This window comes from Hemiscyllium ocellatum, chromosome 23, assembly GCF_020745735.1.
Source record: "Hemiscyllium ocellatum isolate sHemOce1 chromosome 23, sHemOce1.pat.X.cur, whole genome shotgun sequence".
Lineage (NCBI taxonomy): Eukaryota > Metazoa > Chordata > Chondrichthyes > Orectolobiformes > Hemiscylliidae > Hemiscyllium > Hemiscyllium ocellatum.
Window position 1 is genome coordinate 50,951,772 of NC_083423.1, and position 10,704 is coordinate 50,962,475.

A 10,704-nucleotide genomic window follows, 5' to 3' on the forward strand; every position below is an offset into this window, starting at 1 on the left:
AAATGTTCGCCCTTCTTCCAAAGAGATTGAAGTATAATAGTAGGAAGTCTTACTACAATGTACAAGGTGCTTGTGAGACCACATCTGTGAGCAGTTTTGCTCTCCTTATATCATTTCATTGGAGGCAGTTCAGAGAAGGTGTACTAAGATGATCCCTGGCATGGAGGGATTGTCCTATGAGTAAAAGTTAAACAGGCTGGGATCCTACTCACTGCAGAATGAGAGTCAATTTGATTGAAACCTACAGGATTCTTAAGGGGCTTGGCAGGTTAAAAGATGGGAGGATGTTTCCCCTCATGGGGTTGTCTAGAACCAGAGGGGAAAAAGCGGCATTAATTTAAGACTGAGATAAGGAGGAATTTCTTCTTTCCTAGGGTTGGGAGTCTTTAGAATTCCTTGCCATAGAGAGCTGTGGGGGAGGAGTCCTTGTGTATATTGAAGGCTGAGACAGATTCTTGATCAGTGGGGAATCAAATGTTGGGGGAAGGACAAGAAATTGGCCTGAATGGTGGAGCAGGTTAGGGGGCCATATTTCTTATGGTCTTATGATTCAGCACCATATTTTTTTTATTTGTTTTTCTCTCTCTTTCCAGACGGGCTTCCAGCTCCGATATTGTTGCGGCTGCAGCTGGAGATACCTGGCACTGACAACATACCTCTCTGAACAGTTCGACATGGAAAATATCTTTGAAGTTTGAGGATTGCTGAGCTGACATTGCAGGGCGGGCTCTGACTCTGAGGAGTCTACAGGCTTCCATCCCCCACCACCGCTGTCCTGCAGCTAACTCCGCGGGGGTCCTTCAACTCGTCCAATCACCGAGACTGACATGTGGCCCCTTTGGGACCAGACGTCCCGCCGGAGGGACCTGTCGGAGAGCATTTAAAGAGGCAAAGACTAGCGCATAACGCACACATACACACACTTTGCCTGCAAAGTGGACATTGAGGAACAGGAGATGAAGGTGAGAGAGAGAGAGAGATTTACTATGTTGTCCTTCCTGCTTCACTGTATTGGATTACAGACTGATTTAAACGGTTTGGGAATATCCCATCTCCAGCACGGGCAGATTCTGAAGGGGGTCTGCTCCTTTGGAGAGATCAATGACTTTCTTCAGAATGTGTACCAACAAGCGCCACTCTGGGCTCAGACTTAATTGTAAAAGTTTTTTTTCCCCCAGACAGAGAAAGTGAAAAGGAATGTTTCTTCCTTTTTAGTTGCTTTGAGAATTACTTTTTGACAGAACAGCACTGCAGGAAGTTGCCCGGGACATTCACTGAGCTGTTCCCTCTCTTTCTTGTGCAGGGTCTGGGAGTTGTCACCGTTCACACTCTCCTGATGCTGCTTCTAACTTCATTCCTGGTGCAAGCTAGGGGCGCCCCGCAGGTACACCCCCATTCAGCGGCTCTCTCAACCCTCAGCTCGTTTAACGCGTTCACACTCCGCACTCCACACTCTTTGCAAACAAACACTGACCAGTTGATGCTTCTTGTTTGTGTAGGATCGCTTTCAGAGACGTAACTGGACACCGCAGGCAATGCTGTATTTGAAAGGAGCACGTAAGTGAACCCTGAATTAAACTGGCCTCTTCACAGCGCTGCTCCAAGTTGGATTTTGGATTTGTACAGTATTTATTTCTTAAATACTTGCTTTAACAGGGGTTCAAACATTGACATTTTGCCTAGTCCTCGTTTCTGAATGCAGAAATAAGCTTCGACAGATGCTGCCTGACCTGCTGAGTTTTTCCAGCAGTTCCTGATTTCTATTATCCGTGGGTCTTTCTTTCTAAGGGTCTACTGAACTTGAGGCGTTAACCGGTTTTTCTCGCTCTCTCTCTCTACTGATGCTGGCAGATCCACCGAGTTTCTCCAGCACTTTCTGTTTTCTGTTTGTGATAGGCTAGTAAGGATTGGAACAGTAATATTTTTATGACTGCCCGGAGACTGCAGAGTTCTGTCGCATTAATTATTATAAAATTTATCATATAAATTACGAATATCATGTTTTGGTATAACTATTGCATAACTGTGTGCATTATCATAGTGGGTTAAACCTAATAGTTTTGGTGTTTTTTAAACAATGAAATCTAAATACCGTTGATCCCATAATAGTTGATGGACTGATTGAGCTTTATTAACTTCCTCGCGTTCATATGCGATAAATCCTTCCGATAATAAACCATCTCAGGTCTGTTTAGTTTAGTTTTAAACTGTGGAGGACAAATGGAATGCCCCCTCAACTGACCGAGGTTGAGAAGTAATGAGTCAACTGGGAGGTGGGTTTGGAAAGGCCGGGAAATCGAAAGGGCACAATTTTAAATTCATTTGCGCTGGTCTTGCCTGACTACAACTGCCGAGTGTGTTTGATAATGGGAATTAAAGATTTCCCATTTCCGGTGAGCCAGCCAATATTCCTAAAGTCCGGATGAAGGGTCATCTCGACTCGAAACGTTAGCCTGCTCTCTCCCCACGGCTGCTGCCTGACCTCTTGTGATTTCCAGTACTTTTTGTTTTTGTTTTTTTAGTACAGATTCCAGCATCTGCAGTAAGTTGCTCCTAAAACTCGTGGTTAGCAGAAAAATTCACAAAATGAAAGGCTGCCGGTTTAAACAAAGTCACCCTGGGTAGGATTGTGAGACTTCTACAGAGAAACATGTTTGAAAAAAATAGCATTTCAAATGTCCCTTTACAATTCTCATTACAGAGGGACGTCGGTTCATCGCGGATAATGGTGACGATGGTGGTGACCTCTTTGAAAATATAGATATTGGTAAGAGATAAAATTAGATGCATATTCGGTTAGAAATGTCTTAACATCCTGGTTTAGGGTGAGAGGGGAAAGATATAAGAGAGACCTAAGGGACAACTTTTTCACACAGAGGGTGGTACGGGTATGGAATATGAGCTGCCAGAGGATGTGGTGGAGGCTGGTACAATTTCAACATTTAAGAGGCATTTGGATGGGTATATGAATAGGAAGGGTTTGGAGGGATATGGGCCGGGTGCTGGCAGGTGGGACTAGATTGGGTTGGGATACCTGGTCAGCATGGACAGGTTAGACCGAAGGATCTGTTTCTATGCTGTACATCTCTATGACTCTGACTCTATCCTTGCTGCGCCCCTATACTTGTATAGCTGTGATTCATGTTATTTTTAACCCAGTAATCCATTGTACAGAGATAATCGTTCTATTGTCTGTTGTCAGAAACCAGAAGCCAAAACACCAACCCATTAACTCTATCGGAAGCCACAGCGATGCTCCTGGCTTCCATCAGACAGGCACAGCAAGAAGGTAAGTGTTTTTTTTTAAGGTAGATGATCAAATGTTTATTGTTCACGGGGCATGTAGACTTACAAACCTGCAACATAAATGAGTGGGAAGACCAACGGTCATTCATTTGCTTGTCTCACTGCCTGTGCTCCCCAGCCTGCAGTAATGTTAACCCGTGAACAGTTCAGATTCTGTTTAACCACATTGTGAGGTCACTGCAACAGCTGCAAGGAAATCTATGACTAAAGTGAATCCAGCAGTTTGCTGTTTTCCTGTGTCATTAGCGTGTTCAGTATGAAGGGATAAGGTTTCAGGTCGAAGTTTGCACCAGGGATTCTAGATTATACTGGAAACTTACTGTTCAGTTATGTACCATGTGTCAGAACACACGGAGTGTGGATAGGTCCTTTTCTGATTTTACTTCTGTTGGAAATAGACTACCACAGCCAGACTCATTTAGGGCCAAATGAAGCAACACAGTAAACCCATGATCCCATGGGCACAGTGGCAAAGTGGCACTGCTGCCTCACAGCATCAGAGACCTGGATTCAACTCCCGCCTCAGGCTACTGACTGTGTGGAGTTTGTACATTCGCCCCGTGTCTGCATGGGTTTGCTCCAGTTTCCTCCCACAGTCCAAAAATGTGCAGGTTAGGTGAATTGGCTATACTAAATTGCCTGTAGTGTTGGGTGATGGGGTATATGTAGGACAATGGGTCTGGGTGGGTTGCTCTTTGGAGGGTCGGTGTGGACTTGTTGGCCCGAAGGGCCTGTTTCCACACTAAGTAATCAAATCTAAAAGGAGGAACTGGATAGCTATAATAGGTTCCCAACCTTCTCTATCCTGTACTCCCTTCAAATATATATTCATAGGCAATCAATAGGGGAGGATTTATCCAATGTTGCCCACTTTTAATTGTAATGTGGCAGCATTTACTAAAACATTCATTTCACTACTGCCATGAACCCTCTATCATCCCACCCTCCAAATATGAAAGTAAGAGAATGTTATCAAACTCTTTGACAACAGTAGGCATCACTGCAAAGCTTAATTTTTGTCTTCAGGAACATATTCAGAGAGTTAGAAAATATCAAATTTTCTACTAATATTATTCCCTATCCACTTCCACGAGAGCAAGCCTGGTTATTTATGACACCAACACCAGGGGCCTACAAGTAGCTCATCGCAGACCAGAATTAAACCTGACAGCGTCTTGGTCAGTAAGGCAGGCATGACGCTAGTCAGTACATTCCACTCACTGATGCATTAGGACATTCATACACAGGTATAGAATTAAAAAGACCACATGGTATGATTTGAGAAAGAGCAAGGGAGTGATGCCATGTCAAACCAGCTCACCAAAGCACATTAACTGCTTATGGATCTTATTTGCTGTTTTGTGGGCCCTTGTCACATACTCGTTGGCTGCTACACTTTCCTTTCAAAATAATGGACTTCAACATTCGTTCATGGGTTGTGGGTTGGTTTGGTACAGCGAGGTGCTACATCAGTTCAAGTCAATTTACAGTCATTGCTCATATAGAAAAGTGGAAGCCTGCCTGACCTGAAGGTGGAGGAGCAAGTAGTACAAGTGAAATGCTTAAAAGTCAGTAAGAGGTACCTTTAACCTGTTTGTTGCTTTCTTTACATAAGTTACTTAATAAATTGCAAGATACAGGGATAATGCCAAAGGCGTAAAGATTCTGCAAATGTTATATTTTTACTTATATTTTTCCAATATCTTATGATATCACTGAAGCAGGTGAGACTTGAATCCATGCCTCCTGGCCAGAGGTGGGGCATTACCACTGCACCAAAAGATACCTCTCAGCAAACCTTATTTTTTATTAATTTAACCTATTTCTCTAATCAATCTGTTCAGAGATATTATTACATAGCTCAGGGGCAGGTGGAATATGAACCTGGGGCCCTGGTCCAGGGGCACTGATACTACTACTACACCACAGAGATCCCCTCTGCAGACTTTATACATTTGTTTGAAGAAATAGGTAAGCTTAGCAGTCAATTTAATATCATCAACACAATATCCTTTGGAAAAAAAATCTAGGAGAAATTAACAGACACACACGGATATTAAAACAGCTTTCCACTAGCTTTTTAAAAACAACAATCTAACTTGATTGGAGATTTTTGACAAGGTAATAGAGGAAGGAGGAGAAAGTGAGGACTGCAGATGCTGGAGATCAGAGCTGAAAATGTGTTGCTGGAAAAGCGCAGGTCAGGCAGCATCCAAGGAGCAGGAGAATCGACGTTTCGGGCATGAGTCCTTCTTCAAGAAGGGCTCATGCCCGAAACGTCGATTCTCCTGCTCCTTGGATGCTGCCTGACCTGCTCGCTTTTCCAGCAACACATTTTCAGCTCTAATAGAGAAACTAGACAAATGCAATGTTAAAATGGTGTTTGACAAGGAATCACATTAGCCTTTTTAAGAGGTCTTGTGGTGCTTTCAAATTAGAGCTATGCAGGTTTATGTTAGTCGAGGAATTGTCCTGAAGGATCAATGAACCAAAGAATGGTTGTTACTTTCCATTTGCAAAAATAGGTATGTGTACACACGTGGCACCTGTTGTTTCAACTGATCAAAGTGAGGAATAGCCAAAATGTTTTTCATTTTCAGCAATGCTCAAGTTTTGCACTACCAAATGACAATCTGTAGTATGAAAAAACAAATTGGTGGGGTATGGGAAATGAGCCAGCAAAAGGACTAGCTAAATTGCTCATTAGCCAAGACTGTGCAGACTTGAAGGGATGAATGGCCTCTTTCTGTATAATCCTGCTGTACAGCTTAATTTGTGGCCTTCTCCATCCTGGATTTACCTTACCCTACTAAAAATTGGCTTTATCACAACTTGTTTGCTGTACTTAGACAAAGATTTATCGTAATCACAGTAATGTTTTTAATAAGATCCATTTTAATGATAGCCAAATGAATTCTATTACCTAAAGTCTTCATGGTAATGCAGATAGGTACCAAATGTTGTTTGAGTAAGTCGAACAGAAATCAAAAACTCAAAAGATGTTGTTTCTCTTCAACTAGGACAGGGACAAAATGGGAGGATGGACACTTAAATAAATCAGTAGCAGGAATAAGTGAGGTTTTATTGTAGGGTGCAGTTAATATGAGGAATCCTTCAGATACAAGTTGAACCTAAAAATTAGCAAATACCTAATTTGCTCATTCTAATGGATTTGAACAATAACCTCTATGAACTGTCACACACTTTTTGTTTTAATTACAGGTGAGAATGAGGAAAGGGCACAACAGCATTTTTGGCAAGAGAACCCGAATTGGAGAAAATTACTCTTCTAACCTTTTGACATACTTCTACTCACTTGGGTTTTCTCACTTCTACCCACTAGATTTCATCTATGTGCACTGTGACTCTGTACCACTTGGTTACCAAAAATGTCTAAGTTACTGATGCATTGTACATGACAAGGTATAGTTTTCATAACCTCTCTGAAATGTAGAATTGTTTAATGAATTAAAAGTCCTTGAATGTTAATCATTACTGTTGAGAGTTAGGATTTCGAAAATTCCATTTAGCTCAACATTAGCTAAATTTAAATCATACCCAGACTAATTAGGAAGAACAAAAAAATCTTTTCTTCATCGAATGGTCAGCATTTTTGATACTTTTTCAAATTACACAAGTCTTAAAATATGTAGATCACTGTATAATAAATAATCCGGGAACATGCACAAACAGCTATTTTAATGTAGCATACCTATGAAAAGTGAAAGGTAGGAGACTAGCTTTTAGAATTATTTGCTTCTGTGTATATTTACTTCACTTTGGCTTGAGTGCATATTGTACACCCAAGACCACTGTAAAGTTGGTTGGTCAGTCAAGTTCATATCACTCCTGTCAAGATCAGGGTAACCGAAAACCGAAGAAATTGGTTACTGCTGAGACAAAAGAAAACTTGGGTTTGGACAGTGAAAAAAGGAGATAATGACAAGAACAGCTGCCCTTGTTGGAGAGGGATAATGATCATTAGGAGGATGCTTGTGGTGCAGTTGTAATGTCCCTATCTCTGGACCAGGAGACCAGGTTCAAGTCCCTCTTGCTTCAGAAGTGCGTAATAACATCTCTGAACTGGTTGACTCATTTCAACCAGGTATTTTTTTTGTGCTGGCTGACCAGGATACGGAGGAAAACTGCTCTCCTCTTCTTTGGATTTGCCATGCAATCTTTACCATTGGTAAATAAGAATATAAAAACAGAATATTATTCAAATAGAGGGGTCTGGGAGTTGTCCGACATCAATTACAAATGGCTAACACTGGAGATACAGCCAGTAACAAAAGGAGATAGTTCAGAGAAGGTTCACACGACTGATTCCTAGGAATGAAGGGGCTAATTTATTAGGAAAGATAACTCTAATGGATGTAGGCCCAAACTGCTTTAAGAGTAAGAAAGATGTCCTCATTGAAACATAAGAACATAGAATATTACAGTGCAGTACAAGCCCTTCGGCTCTTGATGTTGCACTGACCTGTCATACCAATCTGAAGCCCATCTAACCTACACTATTCCACGTACGTCCATATGCTTGTATTTGACAGGGTATTTGCTGAAAGGATATTTCCCTCACAATGTTCCAAAATGAGGGGGCGGAGTTTCAAAACAAAGGAATTCTTATTTAAGCTGGAGAGAAGGAATTTCCTCTGAAGCCATATTTGCCAACTCTATTCTGCAGAGAGCAGTGGAGGCTGGTTCATTGCATGTGTTCAAGGCTAAGCTAGCCAGGGAAGTCAGGCATTATAGGAACCAACAAAAAGTGGAGTTAATGTCAGATCAGAACCACCATAATCTGGATGGCTGGTGGAGCAGACTCGAGGGCTGGTATAGATTATCCCTGCTCCTGTCACTTATGTCTCACATGTAGCTGCAAAGGGCAGGGTGTTTGGTTCTGCAGTAGTTATCAGTGAGTGCACGCTTGTGTACTTGAAATGGAATTTAAAAACTTAATTTACAGGGGCAAGGGTACTACTCACTGAGCCACAGCTAATGCCTATCATGGGTTACCAAATATCCTCAGGGAAGACTGGGAAAAATATGATTAAAAATACCATCATGAAAAAAATGTCAGCAACTTCAGGATTTCATGACACTTATTGCACAGTGAAGTAACATGGGAATAGATTGACATGAATCAGGTGTAGATGACAATCTAACAAACAATACAAGCCTAGATATTGTGTTTTCAACAGAATATATTAAAAGTAAACCATATGGCTTCTCCACATTCTAGTAATATTTAGTAGTAACTGAGGTATCGATTGGGTATTTCAGTGTTAAAGGCATTAATATTAGATTAACTTAATGTTAAAGGCCAATTGGAAAAGGCATCAAACCTGTTGTTCTCTTTTAATCTAATATCCCAACATCTGGGAAAAAAAATGACCTTTGACACAACCTATCCAATCTGAAAAATCAAAAGAATTCCAAACCACTAGTTTGCTGCCATTTATGCTCTCAAAGTAATTATTATTGGCAGTTAACTGTAACTGAATTAAAAACAGTGAAGATGGTGCTGATGGTACCACAGTTCACTTGGGGAGTTCTACATTGCTGTGGTAACATATACCTTTTGCATGCATGTTGGATTCTAGAGCCATGGATAGTGAGTACAAAGGGTAAAACATTCCTTCCATCAAATGGCTGGCCAGGAATGTTTGTTGTTCTTACTGCCTACCATTAACATTGGAAGATTTTCCAATTGGTAACTTGGATGGAAAGGTTGATTTGTGAACGCACCCTGTCATTCAGTCCTGGGGTTTACACTCAAACCTGCAGCTTCTGATATACAGGCTGAGAAACTATCCATTCTGCTACAAGACCTTTGCTCTTCAGAATCTCTAGGTGAACTTAATTGCAAAACAGCAAAGAGATTAAACTAGTGCATTGGGCGTATTAAATGATGCTTGCAAATTAAATCAACAGCCAGTCACCATGACTACTTCTGTGCTGAAACTTGATTATGCTATATGGATCAATTAATGTTGCAAATATAGAAAGTTCCCATTAAAAGCAATCTGTGAAGACCATCTGTATGTTAATCACATTCATTCCAAAATCACCTTTGGATTTTCATAAATCAGTCAATTCCTAGGAATGGAAAAGTTATATTTGCTCCATTGATTATATGGCTCATTAAGACTTCTATTGTCCTTTGCCCTGACCACAATATAGTATCACATTTGGAATCTAAACTTTGCAATAGGTATCTGGAGCTTCAGACAATAGTTGAGCCTAGGGCTATGACTGTGCTCAAGACATCTGGCCCACTAACTTGCGGCTGATCACATTTCCCTATCTACCCTTCACTAACAAAGTGATTTTCTGCTTTATTCCTGTCTATTATTACAAACCTCTGTTGCAAATTTTGGAAATAACTTTCTTGCCAAGCACGTTCGGTAATAATCAAGCCAAAAAATATGTCTCTGTTCAACGCTGACTCAGGAAGATATAAACCAAGGGTTTACTGGGTCTTTGCTTTTTAAGATGACGACAATGCACAAAACAAAGCTTTCTCACTCTCTTGTGGTCTTGCCACAAAAGTAATCAATTTCTTGCACTATTTCACCTTCACAGTTTCACATCAGACAGCAGTGGAAATCTACTGAATGTCACCTATTTCCCTTCCCAATGCCATTCCACTAACACTCTCCCAGCAAACTCACGGTAGCTGATAACATCAAGTTCCACCCAATGAAGAGGTGCGCATTATGTAAGAGTTCTGAATAATTTTTGACAAAGCAGGTCATAGCTGTTGCATTATTCTTCCAATGAACAGTCTGTAAATGTGGCATTCAGTACTTTTCAGAGATCATGTTTATAGAGAAAATTCTTCACTGAATACGGTCTTATGTCAGACATTGAGCACAAACCTACTGTACATTAGAGCCAAATTGCATGTATCCTGACAGCACACTTCTTTCGAGATAGTCAGGTCATGCCAACCAAAAAGAGGATTTTCATTTGTCCAGTAGTAATTATACTGTGACACTGCAAGGTGATTCATTCTATTAGTTCCAATTTCAGAGGTGGCAATGGACTTCCTCCACTACAACATCCCTCTTCTACAGTCAGTGTTGATTTTTGCTTCTTACAAAAACAGAATCATTGCAGCACAGGCCGCCTTTATTAACCAGTGGTGTCCATGCAAGAGCGACTCCTTGCTTTCTCCATTCAAACAATGACCCAATTCCCCTTTAAAAACCATTACTAAACGTGTTTCCAGCACAATCACAAAATATGCATAACCATCCACTTCTCCAGGAGAGTTCCAGCTTCTCCAATTTATCTTTAACCGAAATAATTATCCTCAAAGCCAATTTTCAAATCTCTCAGCACAATTGAGCTTTGTGGTGACCAATCCACTATGGTTCAGATTGAGTTGGAAGA

At 40.9% G+C, this 10,704-nt stretch overlaps 1 protein-coding gene across 1 annotated transcript; it reads left to right on the forward strand.

Moving 5' to 3' along the window:
• The first annotated feature begins 874 nt into the window (after positions 1-874).
• Positions 875-6,725, forward strand: spx (spexin hormone). The gene is made up of 6 exons (XM_060843238.1): positions 875-962; positions 1,304-1,384; positions 1,500-1,557; positions 2,702-2,767; positions 3,203-3,289; positions 6,529-6,725. Exons 1-6 carry the CDS (start codon positions 957-959, stop codon positions 6,597-6,599), a joined length of 369 nt encoding a protein of 122 aa, XP_060699221.1. The 5' UTR covers positions 875-956; the 3' UTR covers positions 6,600-6,725.
• Positions 6,726-10,704: the final 3,979 nt, after the last annotated feature.

Bases quoted from the DNA above. Each gene is read 5' to 3' on its own strand.
- spx (XM_060843238.1), top strand. The intron at 1,558-2,701 runs GTAAGTGAACCC...TTCTCATTACAG, and splicing joins GCTGTATTTGAAAGGAGCAC to AGGGACGTCGGTTCATCGCG. The intron at 3,290-6,528 runs GTAAGTGTTTTT...TTTTAATTACAG, and splicing joins CAGACAGGCACAGCAAGAAG to GTGAGAATGAGGAAAGGGCA.